Source organism: Ammospiza nelsoni, chromosome 26, assembly GCF_027579445.1.
Source record: "Ammospiza nelsoni isolate bAmmNel1 chromosome 26, bAmmNel1.pri, whole genome shotgun sequence".
Classification (NCBI taxonomy): Eukaryota; Metazoa; Chordata; class Aves; order Passeriformes; family Passerellidae; genus Ammospiza; species Ammospiza nelsoni.
This window is the reverse complement of record NC_080658.1, coordinates 5,882,848-5,901,669: the sequence shown is the minus strand read 5'-3', so window position 1 is coordinate 5,901,669 and position 18,822 is coordinate 5,882,848. Positions and strand designations below refer to the sequence as shown.

Below are 18,822 nucleotides of genomic sequence, written 5' to 3'. Positions count from 1 at the left end.
ATTATATCATCATTGGATGAAAATTGTCAGGGGGAGGACAGGGTGGCTCAGGGATGGGGACAAGGGTCTTGGGGGTCCATCAGTGAAGTCAAGCACCTGAAAGGTGAAGGGGCCCAATGGTGCAAATGGTCTGTTGTCATGGTAACTGCCCTGGTTATAAATCCAGAAACTGGGCTCATTTAATCCTTAAAGGTGGCTGAGAGTCATGAGGCATTGCCCTGCAGACCCTGACAGGCTCTGCCTGTGCTTCAATCCTCTGCTCTCACCTCATTCCAGCTGGCAAAGTCACGTTCTGGGCGCTTGCATGCTCTGGGACCCTCACCTGCTGTAGGGCTGGGTGCTGTACCGAGACAGAAATCCTGGGGTTTCATTCTGGGTCTGAAAAAAGGCGAGCAAAGCCCCTGCTGTTCACGGAGCCGTTGTGGGAGGGAGTTACTCCGACCCTGCTCAGACCCTGCCCCTCACACCTCAGTGTGGATCCCCCTCGTTCGCACTCCCGCAGCCGCACCACGCATGCACCGAGGCATCGTCACGGATCTGCAGCATCTCCTGGGTAGAAAATCCAGTTTTCTCCCCTCCACCCCCTCCTTCCCAGCCTCCCGGCTGCATGCACATCTGGGAGCGCCTTCCCCAAACACATCCGTCACAGGTGCCTTCGGGACACACGGAACATCTGGAGATCCTCCGGGGGCCGAGCCGGGGGCTCAGGAGCTGCTGGGCACAGTCCCGGCCCCGCCGAGGCACAGCCAGGGCCGGACAGCCCCGGCTGGAGCTGCGGGGCTCGGTCCCTCTCCCTGGCCTGCCCGGCCCTGCCCGGCCCTGCCCGGCCGCGGGGCTCCGGATTCCTGTGCGACCCACGGCTCCCAGCGCTTCTCCCTGAGAGTCCTGCAGGGCAGGAGAGCTCTGAGGCAGCTCTGAGGCGGCTCTGAGGTAGCCCTGAGCTCTGAGGCAGCTCTGGGGCAGCTCTGAGGTAGCCCTGAGCTCTGAGGCAGCTCTGGGGCAGCTCTGAGGTAGCCCTGAGCTCTGAGGCAGCTCTGAGGCGGCTCTGAGGTAGCCCTGAGCTCTGAGGCAGCTCTGGGGCAGCTCTGAGCTCTGAGGCGGCTCTGAGCTCTAAGGCGGCTCTGAGGCAGACAGAGAAGAGAGCAGAGACGCTCCCGCCCCTCCGCTGCCCGGCTCTTGCCCTGGTTGGGTTTTGCTCGGAGGTGCCGTGAGAAAGAGAAGCGGGTTAATGCACCTCTTTCCAATCTGCGTGTGTGCGTGCGTGCAGCTGAGCAGCAGTCCCCTTTTTTTCTTTTATTTTTCAGCCTTTCATTTCCCCTCCCCCTTTTGCTCTCCTATTTCTCCCTCTGAATTAGCTGCCCACCTTTCCCTTGCAAATCACACCGACAGCACAGGCTGGGTTTTCGGGGTGGTGTTTCCTGCCTAAAATGGAGAGGTAGGGAGGAGGAGAGATGCCTGAATCCTGCAGCCGCATCCCCGGAGCTCGGGGAGCATCTCCCGGTCGGGCTGAAGACATGCGGGAAGCAGCATGCTCGCCTTTCCGCACTAGTTAACAGCCTGGAAGCTGCCTCCGCTTGTTTTAGGCTCGCTCGCTTAATCTCAGCTCCCCTCGGCGCGTGTGTGCTTGTGTGTGTGTGTGTGTGCAGGGGGAGGACTTTATTGCCATTGGCTCAGCTTTCGCTGCCCACCCACATCTCTTCCACATCACCTTGGTGTCTCCCTAAATAAAACCAGCCCTCCTTATAGCGCCTAGGAAATCAAGAGCAAGAGTTTGAATGGATTTTATATAAATATTTACCCCGACGAAGCTACTGCTGAGCTCGTGGGATAAACTCGCAGCAGCTGGTCTCACTCTGCTTCCCTCGCCTGCCTCTGAAAGGGTTTAATTACTTTGGAAAGAAGAGGGGAGAGATCCAGATCCCAGATCTGGCTCCAGACTGACCCAAAAAGCAGGACCAGGATTTAAATGAACTATGGATCTGAAGGACAGCACCAGCGAGGGCAGCATGGGCAGCCTGCAGCCTTCCAGCATCCAGATTTTTGCCAACACCACCACGCTCCACGGGATCCGTCACGTCTTCGTCTACGGGCCGGTCACCATCCGGCGCCTGCTCTGGACCTTGGCCTTTGTGGGCTCGCTAGGTCTGCTCCTGGTGGAGAGCTCGGACAGAGTGGCTTTTTACTTCTCCTACCAGCACGTGACCAAAGTGGACGAGGTGGTGGCGAACAGCCTGGTGTTTCCTGCTGTCACCATCTGTAACCTCAACGAGTTCCGCTTCTCCCGGCTCACCACCAATGACCTGTACCATGCTGGGGAGCTCCTGGCGCTGCTGGATGTCAACCTGCAGATCCCCAACCCTCACCTGGCTGACCCTGCTGTCTTAGCCGCCCTCCAAGAAAAGGCCAACTTTAAGCAGTATAAACCCAGAGTTTTCAGCATGCAAGAGTTCCTGGCACGGGTTGGCCACGACCTGAAGGATATGATGCTGTACTGCAAGTTCAGGGGCCAGGAGTGCAACCACAAGGACTTCAAAACTGTGAGTATGAGCAGACACTCTGCTTTTCTCTTCTCTGGGCATGTGGACCGTGGTGTTGCAGGACCAGGACAGCCCTGGAGGTCCCTGGCTGAGCTGTGTGGGTCTGATGTGGTGAGACAGTGGCTGCCAGGCTCTGGCATGGCAGAGGAGGAGCAGGAGGAAGCCTGTTGAGCTGAAGTTTGTTTGTTGGAGTCCTAATGGGTGTTTTATGGGGCCAGACTTGCAAAGGGTTTGTAGCAGGTCCAGTCTCCATGCTGAGTAAGGCCCACGGCTCGCAGTGTTTGCTCAGGGTCAGATGGATGCTGCTGAGCGTCACGGGGGCCTGAGGGTCTCTTGCCATGGCCAGTGGATGTCAGCCAGCTGAAGGAAGCTGAGAGGGCTGGACAGAGCCAACAAGAAGGGCAGGTGCTCGGGGCTGGTCTGAGCAGTGTCCAGCTGTGTCTCTCCAGGTGTTTGCAACGTTGCTGGAACTCTGGAAGGGGAAATTTTTCTTCTTGTTCCTGGTGTTCATGGCTCATAAATTCTGGTTTGCTGCAGAGTGTGGGTAGCAGCTGGGTACCTGCCTGGTGCTGTGTCCTTCCTGTGCTGTGTTAGATGAAAGGAGGGGAAAGAGAAGGAGAGGAAAAGCAACGGAGAGGCTGAGCTCTGATCCCGGTCTGCTCTGAGAGGGGGGAGGTGGAGTGAGCCGGGTGCTTGAGCATGCTGAGGGAAGGAGCTGCTGCTGAGTTTCCAGCTTCTGGCTGGCACCCTGATGGCAGCACAGGCTGGCCTGGGTGCTGTGGTGGTACATGTGTCAGTGTAAAATAAAAATTACCAGGAGGTTGCCTGGCTGAAGTGATGCCCCTCTGTGCCACTGGGGGAGGTGAGGGGACTGGGCAGGGGCTGCAGAGGGGGCTCAGAGCCCCACCCTGGCTGGGCTGGGGTGTTCTGGGCTGAGTCCCACTGTGCTCTCAGGCTGTGCTGGGCAGTGCCTTGGCTCTGGGATCCTGGAGTCAGGAATGTTACAGGTTTCAGGTGGTTATTGCTTGTGAGTTCTGCTGGTTGTTCTGCTAGTTGTGCTGTGTCCTGCAGAGAGCAGGGTTTGTGATCCCCAGGTTCATCAGCAGAATCTTTGTCTGGTTTTGGGAGAAGAGAATGTTTTCTATCTGTGCTGCTTTGGATTTCTGAGTCCAACTGACTCCAGCACCAAAGTCATTGCCATGTCCTGGGCTATGCTCTCTTTACACCTTGGAGCAGGAACATAGAATTGTACACCTAAGTGATTACCTGTGCATATCTCTGATGTGTGTCTATTTCAAACTGGCCATTCAGGCAAACCATTCCCTTGTTTCTGCTCCCTGGGCAGGTGTGAGCAGGGGTTGGGTCATCCAAGCTGTAGGAAGGCGTCAACCAAGTTCCAAGGAGAGGCGCTTGCTAAAGGGAAGCCATGTGTGAGCAGGTCTGGAGAATGGGATAAAAAAGGAGAAACAGATCCAAAAGTCCAGGGGACAAAAGAGTTGGGAAGTGAGGTCAGATCCCAGGAGAATGGACAGACCTCTCTTGACTGTGGCAAAGTGTGGGGAGTGGGAGCTATTCTGCCTGTGGACTTGCCAAGAATGAAATAAGAACTAGCCAAAAGGAAAAACCTCAAAGCCAGGGAGCAACCACCCTTTCAAAGCACCTGCAGGGCTTAAAAAGGACTTTGAAAAGCAGAAGACAGGAGCTCTTGGCAGCCCTCATGGGACCCAGCAGGGTGTCACCCCTAGCTATTGAGTTTTTGAGATAATTACTTCTGAAACAATGATTTTAATTTTTTTTTCTCATGGGGAATACTGTAGTTTCCAGAAAGACAAACATTCCCTGTCTGCCAAATAAATGATCTGCTAAAACGGATCAGGGCAAGGTAGAAAGAGACAAGATACTATGGACTGACAGCACTTGTCCTTGTCAAAGTGAGAGATTGAGTGCAATACTTCAGCCCATTCTGCAAAGCAGCTCCTACCTGAGCCAGAAGACAACATTGTCTCTCACAGAGGCAGGGCTTCCATCTCCCTGACTCCAGGTAATCCCCCAGGTTATGGAAATCCAGGAAGTAGCACTCAACAGGGACACAACAACCCTGTTTTTCTTCCAGATTTTACCTCTCAGATAAAAGGCAGGGAAAAGTGTCTGTTTGAAGGATGAGTAGGTGTTTCCACAGGGAGAATGCTGTAAAGGTCTGTGAGCTGCCTCCAGGCTGAATCAGAACCTCATGTCCTGGATGAATTTTGCATTTAATCACCACCAACCTGTTGCAGCTGCACACAGGCTCAGTGACAGCACCCGCTGGAGAGGAGTCATCACTGGAGCCTGATTTGTTTCCTGAAGGGAAGCAGGGTGTAAATCCCAGGGCAGTTCTGCAATATGTCATCAGGGTGAAGAACTACCAGGGTTTTATACACACTGCCCAGATTCTGGCAGCTGGGAGCAGAGGAGGCAGGAGCTGTGCAGCAGAGGCTGCACCAAACAGGAGCTCTGCAATGAGGGGCAGCTGAGGAGTTCGTGCTGTGCTGCCTCTGGTCAGCTCTGCCCTCTGGTGCCTTGGGGGGTTTGTGTGCTGGGTGTCCCTGAGTAAAGCCCACAGTGCTGCTGCATGGAGAGCAGGAGTTGAAATGAAAACACTTGACTTTACTGTCCTTCCTCCTCCACTGTCCTGTTTTAATAACAGAACTTGAGCTGTGTTTTCCCTACACTTCCTGTTCCTTCTCCCCCTAATAGCTCCCAGACAGCATTTCCCATGTTAAGGGCTGCTCACCGGTGTTGTTATCTTATTGTATTTAATATTTCTCAAGTCCCATACCGTACCAAGCTGTTCTTCTCTGCAGCACAGTTCTTCATGTCTTCTCAGTGACTCCTCCTGGGCTCTTGACCCACCCCTTTTTATTCCAGTTACCCTCACAAGCTACAGCTGCTGCCCAACTAAGGACTTCGCAGCTGTAGCTCGTTTGGAGTAACTAGGACCCACTTACTTAATACACAGATCTTACAACACATAGATCTTAACAGGGACTCTCTCCATACACTGGAGTGAGTACCCACAGCCTTTTTGCAGAAATGCCCCAAAGGGAACTGCCACACACGGAACAGCAGAGAAGATAATGCAGAGCTCTGCTGTAGGCAAAGCCAGTGAAGAAGAGAAAATTGGCAGAACATGCTTTAGCAAATCCATTCCCTTGGAGTATGTAGAGGAGGGAAGCCTGAGAGCAGCAGCCAAGGAAATCCCCTCCTTGCTTTCTGCATTGCTCCCCCCAGGAGGTCCTGGTTGGAGCTGGCCTCACAGATGGCATTTGCTGGAGGAGCTGTGCTCCTGCTGCTCCATGTGACATCAAGGTCTTCATCCCACTGCTGCTGAGCCTGGCACAGCTTGGGCTCACCAGCCCTCGCCACAGCACTGTGATGTTCTGGGAGTGCCTGTGGGTGTGTGCAGCAAAGCCTCTTTCCCAGGGCACTGGGGTGGCTCGTGGCCTTCACTGTTCCAGCCTGGAATGATGCTGGGCAGTCACAGGGGGCACTGGCAGGAGGATGCTGTGTGGGGCCCAGCAAATGTGGGGGGCAGCGGGGAGAAAACCTCTTAAAACCCTTTCAGCCCATGGGGCAAACACGGAGTGAGGGATGGGATGGCCTGGGAGTGGATGCTGGCAATGTGAGCAGCAGGGGAATGGGATCCATCAGTCCCCCCTTGCTGAGAATCGCTCCCCAGCAGCATAGCCTGCCCAGCACAGCCTGGCCCTGGCTCTGGGGGCTGCTCTGGGTGTCTGGGGTGGTACCGTGTTCTGTTTGCTAAATGCAGCATTGGGCTGTGCTTCCTCACGTCCAGTCATTCCAGCTAACACAAACTTTTCCCTCGTGCCTGCTCTGCCTCATCAGGTGTCTATTTATTGCCAGTGGCCATGACAATTGAAGGATAGAACTCATTTATTTTCAATACACATTCTTCTGACCTACAGGGTCCACATAATGAAGTGTATCTCATGTGAATATAGCTATTTTAAGACACGAGTTTCTGTCAATCTATCTGGCTTTCTCTATACATATTTTTTCTGCCCTTCTTTCTAGTATATCTATCAGGCCAATATTTAGTGAATAGCTTTGGCTTTTTAGACTAACTAGTCCATTCTCATGTGTTATACAATTTTCACTTTATTCAAGAAAAAAGTCAGGATAGTGCATACTTGATTTAGAAAAACATTACATTTCTTATTTACCAATTTTTCTGGAGAGTCACAACTTTTCGCAAAGTTTGCTCCGCAGTCTGAGATGCCGTAATGAGATCTGCCATTATGAAATGTGCAATAATGAGATGTGCAATTCAGTGATAACTTTTACACAAACAGGCTGTTCTTCCAGTAGGAAATCATGGAGGAAATCCAGTCTGCACTGGAATATCTCAATTTTGTAGGTGCTGTTGAGGGTCTGGGTGGGCACAGGCACAGAGGGAGTGCAGGGTTATAATTTTGCTGCTGGTGATGTCTCATTGGGTGTCTAAAAGGAGGTGGATTGCTCCTGGCTCAGGTATCTAACAAACCCTGCCCTTGGGAAGTGCAGACCCTCATTCCACCCAGTGGTTTACTGGATTGAAAATCTCTGTCCTGTAAGGATTTATGGGTGTGGTAGTTCCCTGTTACACTGATGGGGTTTGTATTTCCTTTATTTATTAAAAAATGGTAGGGTAATATTTTATATTTTGCAGGAAGTTTCATGGATGGATGCCAGTTGGGATCAATGCTCATGAAAAACCATTCCTGGGTTGGAATGGTCAATAGAGTTAAAATCTAATGAAAGCTGTGCAGCTTCAGTGGGGCCTTTTCATGGCAAATCCAGTTTTAAATCCTTTAATACTATGTGTTGGTTTGGCACAGCCTGGTTTTTCATTGGGGCCACAGGGGTGGCTTCTGTGAGAAGCTGATAGAAACTCCCAGCATGTCTGACAGAGCCAGTGTCTGATGGCTCTGAAGAAGGACATGCTGCTGGCCCAGTTAGAGAGGTTGGCAACACCTCTGTGATGACATATTTAAGAAGAAAGTACAAAACATCACCTGCTGTATTGGAATATGATCCCAATATTACCAGGTAGATTGTGTCTGGGCTCGTCTGACCCTTGCTGCTGGCCAAAGGTGGCAACTGTGGTATTTCACCTTGGAGACACCTTGAGCTGGCTGGATGCTACAGCTGGGCAGTTAACAAGTCCAGGCTTGTAGAAACTCAGTTTACCTCAGGTGGGAAGGCTTCAGGCTAAGGTGAGGAGGAAAAGGAGACAGATTCTGTCGGAGGGTTTAATCCAGAGTTTATTACATGGTCACAGATGTCTGAATCTTGGTAACAGCTCCAACAGAATGCTGACCACATGGTCCTGGCTGAATTTAAGCCCAGGGACAGGGGGAGGGGAAGGGACAGGTGAGCACCAACCAGGTGGGAGGAGGAGGGTCTCAGGGAACGAGGGACACATAGACAGGCCAATGACCCCAGGCCTGAATTGCATCCTTTGAACCTGACCAACCACAGGATGGCCTTGCTGGAATGCTAAAACTGATTTGACAGCCCAGCAGGGGCCAAGGGGGAAGGGGAAGAGAGGTATTGCCACACCTGGGAAGGGACTGGGAAGTTTAAAAAAGGATGTTGCAACACACTGCAACATCGCTGTTTTACCCAGGGTGGCCTCGCGGTGCTGCTGGGGCCATGCCAGAGCTGAGCCTCCCCTGCCTGGCTGCCCCCAGCGAGCCCTGCCAGGCAGAGGGGCAGGGGCAGTGGGGCAGCCTCCCCTTGGCAGTGCCTGTATGAGCAGAGGCATTAATTAGCATCCACATGGCAGTGGTGGAGCTGGCAGGGAAAGCAGGATGAGCAATTCCCCAAGGCAGAACCCAGACAAGATCAACTTCTCGGTGCTGCAGGATTTTGCAATATCTTTGAATTGGTGGAACTTGTTGGCAGTGGTAGCTACGGGCATGTCTTGGTTTGGAAAGCCAGGTGTCTGCTAAGGAAGGCAGGACCCTCTCCTGAAATGGAAACTGTAAACCCCCTCCCTCCAAATTGTTATAAATTTGACATTAAGGGGCTCTCAGGGAAATATATGGGAACAGCAATAACAGTTCTTTACTAGGGAAGAAAATAAAAATAAAATAAACAATGCAGTAATACAAAACAACACTGATGGAGTCAGAACCCAACCTGACACCCTGTGGGTCAGGCTGTTGGCAGCAGTCCCATTGAATTGTGGCTCAGCCCTCCTGCAGTGTCAGGGCTGGTTCTGCTGGAGCAGGGATCCTGTAGAAAGGTGCAGTCTCTTCCTCTGAAGATCCAGTGGAAGAGGCAGCTGCTGTTCCTCTGGGAATCCAGTGGAAAGGCTGTTCTGGTGTCCCAGAAACTCAGATTCTATCCAGGTAGGAATGCTTGGCTCCTCCCCCTGGGCAGAGCCTCTCCCAATGGGATGCTGTAATTTTTATCAGCCATGCAGGGACATTCAATAGCTGTTATCAGCAGATGTCTCCCTGGAGGGAGGATTTGCTGTGGAAGAGATAAAGAAAACTGCTCAATGAACAGAAGATAACTGCCCCACCTCTGACAGATGGCAATAGAATACACATTGCCTTGCAATCTAGGACAGGGCAGCAGTGTTTCTTCTAGTCAGAGAAGAGGAGGAAGTGAGGACATGTGAGGGAAAACAACGTGGTGGCACCAAGGTCAGTGGAAAAGGAGGAGGAGGAAGTGCTCCAAGTGCTGAAGTGCTGGAGCCAAGATTCCTCTGCAGGCCATGGTGAGGACTGGGGTGAAGCAGGCTGTCTCCCTTGCAACCCATAAGGTCCATGGGGATGCAGAAATCCCCTCACAGCCTGTGAGAGAAGTGTTCCCACCAGAGCAGGTGGATGCTGGAGAAAGCTGTGATCCAGGGGGAGACCCAAATGCAGAGAGAGGGCCCCTGCTCCCAGAGATAGAGGGAGAGAGAGCCCTTGCTTCCAAACTAGAGCAGCCTGTCTTTAGAGGACTGCACCTTGTGGATGAGTGACCCATGCCACAACAGTTTTGGGAAGAGTGCCCATGGGAGGGACCCCATGGCATAGCAGAAAAAAATACTCCTCTCCCTAAATGAACAGAAAAAGATCTGGAGTGATGAACTGACCAAACCCCCATGCCCTGTCTCCCTGCACTGTCAGTGGGAAGGAGGGAGGGGCTGGGGGAAAAAACGGTGTTTTAGGGGCTTATTTTACTTCTCATTATCCTCCTCTGACTGTGTTAATAATAATTTCTTTATACCTTTAAATGTAAACCTGTTTTTCCCTTGAGTGTTTTTCTCCCAGTCCTTACTGGAAGTATAAACACTGGGTGAAACAACTCCAAAGGAGAGAAGCTGCAGAAATGGGCTGCAGGTTGTTAGCTTGGGGCATTGGTGCTCCACAGTTGGGGTGCTGATCTGACTGCAGATCTGACAGAACAGTGACAGTCCTCCTTTAAGATCTTTGAAAAGGCTCTGTTTGGATGGTATTTGAGCTGTTTCTTAGCCAGCATGCTGCCCTCCCTCACTCAGGCTTTGGGATGGGAATGATTTAAACAAGTGGGAAGTGTCAGGAAGAGGCACAGCCAAAGTGTCAGAGCCAGCTGGAGAGCAGAGGGGGATGGATGACAAGGGAGATGAGGCATGGGGAGGGTCCTGGGAGAGGAAGGACAAAGAATCTGTGTAAGAGCCAGATGTGGGCTCAGCTTCCCTTGCTGGAGCAGCTGGCACTTGGTTTGGAGGAGAGCAAGAGCCACTCCTCACTCCTGAGTGATTCCCATTTGTTAGAGTTATTTATCAGGAGTCCAGATGAGAGCTCCTCCGTCCTCCACACCCCACCTGCCCAGGGGTTTGCACTCCACATAGCAGCTGGAGGTGGAGAAAATGCAAATCCACCCTTGGGATGGGGAAGAACTGCTGAGCAAAGGGGGAGTCATTGGAGTTCCAAGGATAGAGGAGATGTTTGAGGGCTGTCAGGGTTTATCAGAATTATCCTGGGAATTGTGTGAGCCTTTTCTTAGTGCTGGAAATATCTCTGAGTGCAGCTTCTTGTGCTTCAGCTCATTTCTCCTGGACAGACACTGAGAACTGAAGTGCCCAAAGCAGTGGAGAGCCAAGGTTGTCAACAACAGAGAGCAAATCTGATAATCACCTGGCACTCTGTCCTGGTGCCTCCTTGGCCCCTGGCTCTCTGTGGCTAACACAGTTCATGTCACAGGCTCTCCCTGACACCTGGCCTTGTGTGAGTGAGTTCTCCTGGGTGCAGTTTGCTGTCTGCAGTGGGTGGAGGGTGAAACCACAGGAAGGTTTCCCATGTACTTGTGCTCTCTCTACAGGAACCAGACTTAGGCTAGTCATGTCCAAAGCTAGAAGTAAAGGCCAGGAAAGACACTGGAATATATAAAAACCCCAGCATGGTTTCCAGTTGGAGAGGTAAAGTAGAGCAACAGAGCTTGTCCATACCCCTCCATACAAGGGTGCTTTGGAGTCTTCTTGGCACATAATAAACAACCTCCCAGATGTCCCCTCTTGAGGAATCTTTGTGTTTGTCTGACCAAATGCAGTGATGCCCTGGGAAAAATCGTGGTATGACTGCTGTGGGTTTAATCTAAACCCTCCCTGAGAGTTCTGACTACCAGGTCCATGATCCCCATGGACAGAAATGGGTGAAAATCTAAACCAGTTGTCATGAAGTTAAACAGAAGAAATTTTCACTTGATAAAAAATGAAAACAGGTCTGACTTCAGTGAGGGCCTGTGGCCTCTTGAGGTCCCTTCCAAGCTGAATTATGATTCTATAACAGAAAGCAGGTGCAGACCTGCTAGGTCTTAAATCCTTTTGCTATTTTTGGAGCATCTAATTTTTTCATAGAAACATAGAAACCTGGAATGGTTTGGGTTGGAAGGGACCTTTAAATCATCCAGTTCCACTCTCCACCATAGGCACCTTCTATCCCAGACTGCTCCAAGCCCCATTCAGCCTGGCCTTGGACAATTCCAGAGATCCAGGGGCAGCCACAGCTTCTATGGGCACCTTGTGCCAGGGCCTCCCCACCCTCCCAGGGAAGCATGTTCTCCTAATATCTTATCCAAACCTGCTCTCCTTCAGTTTAAAGGCATTCCCCTTTGTCCTGTCCCTACATGCCCTTTACTTCCATCTCTCTGGGACCCCTTTGGGCACTGGAAGGGGCTCTAAAGGAGATCAGTCTCTCCAGAGCTTCTCTTCTCCAGGCCAAACAGCCTTGCAGGACCTTGCACTTGGCCTAGATGGACTTTGTGAGGGTCACACATTCCCAGTTCTCCAGCCTATCCAGGTCCTGCTGGATCCCATCCCTTCCCTCCAGCGTGTCACACAGCCTGGAGTCATCGAGCCAAAATCCTATTGTTCATCACCAACAGTGATGGAAACCACAGCTCTAACTCTGAGGAGCTCTGCCCATCTCTGACCTGCTCTTGTGCTTAGTTCACCCTCAGCCTTCCTGAGAAATGGAAGCCATTTTGAGAAGACAATCACCTTCCTCTCTGTGAACTCTGTGCACAAGTTTGCATTATTGACCTAAGGACAAAAATTGCTCTAAAATGCAGAGTTGCTGACAGCTCTGTCTGCACTGAGCATTGAGGCATTCACAGCTCTGATTCCATAATGAGTCCACCACAGTTTCTCTGAGCAAACCCCTGTCTTTTCCCATTTTCTGAAACTATCCCTATTTGCTTTAGAAGCAGACAGTGGTGATTCCATGAGAAAAAACCCCTCAGATCCATCACTAAGCTCCTGCTGACAAAAAAATGTGTCTGGCAGCTCCCGAGGAGCAGCAGGATGGGGAGGTCATGCTCAGCATCTCCATCTCCTCTGGCAGGGTCTGGAGTCCCTCCTGTCACTACAGGACACAAAATGAAACTGTGGACACGCAGCTCTCCAAGTTAAAAAAGAGGGAAGTTTAATTTCTGACTCCAACATTTATAGATTTCCAAAAGTGACAGTGGATTGGAGAGTGACAGTGCCACCTCTCCAATGACACTGGACAAACCAACAGTCCATCAAATTTCTCCTCCTTCATAAAAGAATGCAAAACAATAATTATTTACATAAAGTGTGTGAGAAAGTTTGTTACAAGAATGTAAACATCAGAAGGCTAAGAAAAACCTAAAAAACCAGCGGGATACCTCCTATGCCTTCCCAAAGGCATTTGTCACAGGATTTATGCCTGGAGTGCCATCCAGGTCAGGCTGGCCATGCAGCAGGGTTCTGCATCCATTGGCGAGGTCAGGTGATAAGGTGATAAACTATCATGATAAGGGGGGTGTCAGGTGGCTGGATTGCTGCCACAGATACACCAGCTCTATATGGGACTCAAAAATCCAAAACCACTCTGCCTGCCGGGCTGGTAAGACCCTGCAGCATTCCATAGGAAGAGCTCTTTGGGAAAACAGCCCCATGGAAAACTTTCTTGCTTACAAAGTGATGACAGCTATGAGAGGGCTGGGAGCGGGGAGGACTCAGATCTTCCTGAGGGAGGAAATGGTGATGTGTGGCTAAATGTGAAGGTTGTGAAAGTCAGTGTCTATTTTGACACCTGCATCTGCTGAGAGATCATGATGAAAAGCCTTAAACAGGTTGACTTTGTTGAGGGATGAGTGCAACAGAATGGTCCTCTAGAAGCTTGTTGGGACTTCCTGACCTATGGAAATCTGTGAGGAAACCTCTCAGGCATCAGAAGCTCAACAAGCTAAGAGGGAAAATGAGGTAGATGAGGTGGTCATGTCTGGCTCCATCTGCCATGGATTAATGTATGAGACCTGAACCAGGAAAACAAAATCGCCCTTGGAGGTTTAAGAGGCTGAGAATTATTTCAGCACGACTGACACCAGTGTGCTCAGGGCCATCAAGAACCAATTTCCAACCAGCCATGAATATTTACAACCAAGCACATGCCCTTACTTGAAGAAAAGCTGAATTGTTTTGATAATTTGCTGCTGTTGTGCCATGGAAGGAAGGATTTAGCCTGTGTGTTAAGGCAAGGAGCATGAAGTGAAGGAGTGAAGGGTAATGGAAAATGCACGTATATTTGCTCAGGGTGAGATGGATGAAAGGAGGCTTAATCTGCACTTGGATTTCCCAGAGGAGCCCATCCAAGGGAATGGGGCCATCAGGGATTTTCGTGTGCAAGAGGAGCTGCTCAGTTGTCTGCTCCTGTCACAGCAGCTAGTTCTGCTTGATTATTTCCTCAGAGACTGAAATTTGAAAAGAAAACCGGAAGTGAAAAAGACTGAGTCAAATTTCATCTCCTCCTCAGGTGCTCCCCCACACTGGTCTGGCCTTGCATGAGAAGGGGATTTCAGGCTCTTGTCTCATGCCAGGTCTGTAGGCTTCCTTTTCAGTCAGTCCAAAGGTTGTCCACATCTCACTTCCTGTGTGAGTTTTTTGGGAATTGGAGTCTTTCCTGAGGGAAACTGATAGAGATGAGTCTGTCCACCTTGCCTATATGAAAAGAATCCCAAACCAAAACCCAAATCCCCAAACTAAACCACTGGAGGTCCATAAAATTTTAGAAATTTTAGTGGGAACAAGTTTTAGCTGCTCTATAAAACTGAGATTTCATGATGCTGTTTCAGCAGTGATGAAGACTAATATATTGTTACAGGGCTTGCAAGGGTTGCAGGGTGAAGAGAGAGACGAGAATCTTGACCTCATTTTCAGAAGGCTTGGTTTATTATTTTATGATATATATTACATTATAACTATACTAATAGGAATAGAGAGAAAAAGTCTCAGAAGCTGCTATACTAAGAATAGAAAAGGAATGAATAAACAAAAGAGCTCTCTCTGATTCTGTCCCAGAGAGGGCTTGGTCTTTTGATTGGCCTTTAATTGTAAACATCCAACATGGGCCAATCACAGGTGCACCTGTTGCATTCCACAGCAGCAGATAACCATTGTTTACATTCTTTTTCTGGGGCCTCAGCTTCCCAGAAGGAAAAATCCTAAAGAAAGGATTTTTCACAAAAGATGTCTGTGACAATATATAAATGTAATATTAAGATAGGCATGAAATTAAAGTAATTTAAAATGAAATTAAAATTAAAAATTATTAAAACTTATTTTGCTTTTTAAAGGTTTTGTCACTATTAGAAGAAGAAAATCAAAGTAACCCATTTAGACATTTTTTAGTTTCTCGTCCCATTCATGTTTTCCAGGCTCTCTGAAGTCCCATGCTCGTGCAGTGGAGGAGTAGGGCAGAAATTTCACTTTATAAAAGGGGCTGAATCCCATAACAAACAGTGAACTCCATCCCATAATAGTGATTCAAACTTTTGGTTCACCTGATGGTTTGAGGGACATTAATCTTAGGCCAGGAGAAGAGAATAAATAAACCCCAGGCAATGCTCTGAGTGATTCAGCTGTGTTCCTGTGAGAGGGGGAATTGGAGGGCTCCGTGTCAGGAGGCTGCTCCCAGCTCAGGAGAAGATGATGGAGCTCTGGAACAGCAGGAGGACAGGGCAGGACAGGATCCACATGAGGTTGCTCCATGACAGCCCAGCAAACATCACTGCAGTTGCCATACGCAGGACTAAATTAATTGGAGAGGAGAGTTAATGAGCAGTGGGAGGAATTAATAGAAGCTTAACCCTTGATTATCTAAACTTCCAACAGCACCCTCCACTGCTCCCTGGCACTGAAATGGATGGTGAATGCTGAGACATCCAGGAAATCTCTCCATCCCTTCCAGGGCCTCCTGCAAGGCTTGGGAAGAGCAGCTCATGGCTCTGTTGTGTGTGAAGTGGTGTCAGCAGAGCTGTGAACTCCTCAGCAGCTCTCCAGTGATGGAGGAACCTGTGAAAGATGAACCAGGATGTCAGAGAGGCGCCAGTTCAACCTTGAATGGGGGATGGAATTATGGCTTGGGACATGGGGGGACTCTCAGCCATCTCTAATGGGATGGTTTAGCTGCAGGGGACCTTGGATGGGAGCTGACATTCCCCACCAGATTTCTTGGTGTTTCTGTGAGCAGGTGAACCAGAATTCTGCTCAGAAGTACAGATCCTTGTTCATCATACTGGTATTTTTCTCTGGAAATACTGCTGGGATTAGGGTTAGGGGTGGGGATCAGGATCTCACAGAACATAACAAGTTGTGTGCTCTTCAGCTCAGGAGCTGCTGGGGGGCTACAGCAGTCACACTGATATATTAATTATATATTAATTTCTTCCTTTGAAGCATTTACTGTTTGGGGATTTTTATTTTTTTAAATGAAAAGTGGCAAGTTTTCCCATAAGGCTTTGGGAAAACTGCTGCTCTGCTCATTTCTCAAACATTTCCATCTAAACCAATCTTTATGTAAAAGATGGGAACAGTTTCCATGGATAGCATGACCAGGGTGTGGAGATCATGCTGGGGAGAAGGAGCTGCTGTGCTGGATGTTAAGATTGATCCTTGTTAACTGAGCTGCATTTTTCATCCTCCACCCTGGCCTCAGACGCTGCAGCCAGCATCCCTCCTGCAGATGCTGCAGGATCACTCACAGCCATTAACTAATGCTAAATTATGATGAAGCATCTCCTGAAATACGTGTGACTTGCACACGAATAACAAATGGATTTGTTTCTGTCAGGTGTGGCAGGAGTTTGGAGCTGATCCACACCAATCCCAACAATTCCCCCAGTAATTCCAGGACAGGCGTGGAGAGAGGAGATGCTGGGGAGTACGTGGCAGCTCAGGATGAGCTGTGGGAGGAGAGGAGTTCCAGGCTGCCAAAGCAGTCCCGGTTTATAGAACCCCAGTGGAGTTTGCCTCCTAAAGACATTAATGAGGGTGAGATCCCTTTGTTAGCCCCCACAACTGCAGCCATCCCTGCAAAAAAGAATTCTCTCCTCATTATCTCGTGGTAGAACAAAAAGACCCTCAGAGGTCAGCCTTGTGATGATGTCTCTGTACATCTGCATTTCTCTGGGGAAAAACAGGTCAAGAGGGAAAGGACTTTTCTATGGTGTTTGTGCATGATACCAGAAAAATGTCCAAGTGTCTCCTGGGATGAGATTTTCCATATGAAAAGTGAAAGCTTTTTGTCTTAAAGCATTTCTATTTGCCATGAAATTAATTGAAATAAAAATCTCAGTGCAAAATAAAACACTGAAACCCTGGAATGCCTCATTAAATGGATCATCTGGTTCAGAATTAAGTCGTGGAAAAAGTGATGCAGAGCTGGGGAACTTTTCACTATGTGCTGCCTCTACATCTTGCTCTTGCAGGTGAGCAGGTTCTGTTACACCCAGGTTCTATTTTATAGGGGTTTGAGGCAAATCCTGGTGTCATCTGAGTTAGTGGGGTGGAGCCCTGAGTTACTCATTCATGTCTGGCTTTCCCTGAATAGGGAGATTTAATTTACTGCTTTCAAATGAGTCCCCTCTTTCAAAGGGCACTCAGAGCAAGACGCTTCTGACAGCCTGACCTCTGAGCTTTCTGGAGATGGTTTTAGGTTTATTTCCTGCTAAGAGAAGGTTTCAGCAATTTTCCTTCATTTGAAAGAAGAGGAGAAGTCTCAAAACCATGTGATTTCTACGAGTTTCACAAAAGCTGGCAGCTGGGATAGACCCAAACTGGAGCCCAGAGAGGAAAAACAGGGTCAGTGCTTGTGTTTTACATTGTGTCTGACAGGGACCAGCTGGCCAACAAACACATGTGCCCCACTTTCTCCAGGAGCAGCCTGGCAGTAATGAGACAGCTCACACTTCTCTGGCAGCACAGCACAAGCAGGATCAAACGAGGGTGCAGAAAGCTGTGCTCCCCATGGGGCACAGGGAACCATGCCAGGGGGCGTGTGGGTGTGAAGGATGGGCAGGTCAGCTCCTCCTGGCTCCTTCTGGTGCTGCTTGGGGTCCTGAGGAACCTGGGACAGAGCAGGGAGAGGTTAGAAAAGAAAATCCTCAGGAGCACGAGCTTCATTCATTCTTCTGTTTCAAATTCTGAATAATTCCCAGCACTGGGAGGAGGCCCACAGGGCTGCAGGACTCAGAATGCATAGAGAGACCTCAGCTGTGCATCCTGCTCCTCAGGTCCTGGTGGGACCTCAGCTGTGCATCCTGCTCCTCAGGTCCTGGAGAGACCTGGAGGGACCTCAGCTCTGCATCCTGCTCCTCAGGTCCTGGTGGGACCTTGTTACAGGGCTTGCAAAGGGTTTTCAGGGTGAAGAGAGAGGCGAGAATGTTGACCTCATGTTCAGAAGGCTTGATTTATTATTTTATTATATATATACTACATTATAGCTATACTAAAAAGAATAGAGAGAAAGTTCCCAGAAGCTTGCTACGCTAAGAATAGAAAAGGAATGAATAACAAAGGTCTGTGTCCAAGCACAGAATGAGACCCAGCTCTGCCGTGAGTGGTCAGTAAATCCAAACATTCACCCAAGACCAATCACAAATGCACCTGTTACATTCCACAGCAGCAGATAACCATTGTTTACATTTTGTTGCTGAGGCCACAGCTTCTCAGAAAGGGGAAAAATCCTAAAGAAAGGATTTTTATTAAAAGATGTCTGTGACAGGACCTCAGCTCTGCATTCTGTTCTGCAGGTCCTGGTGGGAAATCCTGCCCAGCTCGGAGCCCCCACAGCCCCCAGTCAATCCAAGGCTCTCCTCTCTTTGGGTTGGCAATAAATCTGCCATCTCCTTGGGACAAGGGCTGTTTTTCTGGTTTATGTTTGCTATTAAACATTTATTATGAAAATTGATTAAACTTTAACTGAGGGAGGGGAATTGCTTTAACCTGCTGCAGAGAATGACACGGGCTGTGATTTTGTACGGACACGAGAAAATCCATCATTCCTGGTTGGGAGGAATTGAAACCAAACAGATTTTTCTGCAAATGTCTTCCCTCAAAAAGCATTTTGAAAGCCTTTCTTACTGCATTTGCAAATCAGGTACACAGAGTACCTGAACACCCCCAGCTACTGCAGCTCTGCAAACCCCAGAGAGCTGCTGCAAGTGCCTGCAGGCTGCACAGCATCCTGAGGTAAAGCATCACCTCCTTCCTCTTTGGAATGCTGGTAATGTTGGTGGGGGTTTCTGAGCCTAAATCACTCCTCCACTGGGGGTGCCCGTGGCTGTTGGTTGGAACAATTAACTGCAGCATATTTTCTTCCCACGTTTCAAACCCATCTAACACCAGGTGTTACAGCACAATTACCACAGGTAACTTCGTGTGACAAACTACTTCTGGAGATCAGGCAAGGACAGTTCAGTTACCAGGGGCAGGGAAATGTGATGTGCATTTATTTTGTTGTAA

General features: G+C 49.5%; 1 protein-coding gene across 2 annotated transcripts in view; it reads left to right on the top strand.

Moving 5' to 3' along the window:
- Positions 1-1,745: 1,745 nt before the first annotated feature.
- The window catches only part of LOC132084120 (acid-sensing ion channel 2), a 487,082-nt gene continuing 470,005 nt past the window's right edge, over positions 1,746-18,822 (top strand). The window contains exon 1 of one of the 2 annotated variants that reach the window (XR_009420037.1): positions 1,746-2,537. Coding sequence is in view for 1 of the 2 variants with exons in the window: in XM_059489121.1 (XP_059345104.1) it covers positions 1,974-2,537 (564 nt within the window). In the remaining variant the exon portion in view is untranslated. The remainder of the gene's footprint in view (positions 2,538-18,822) is intronic. The other variant, XM_059489121.1, reaches the window with a different exon arrangement.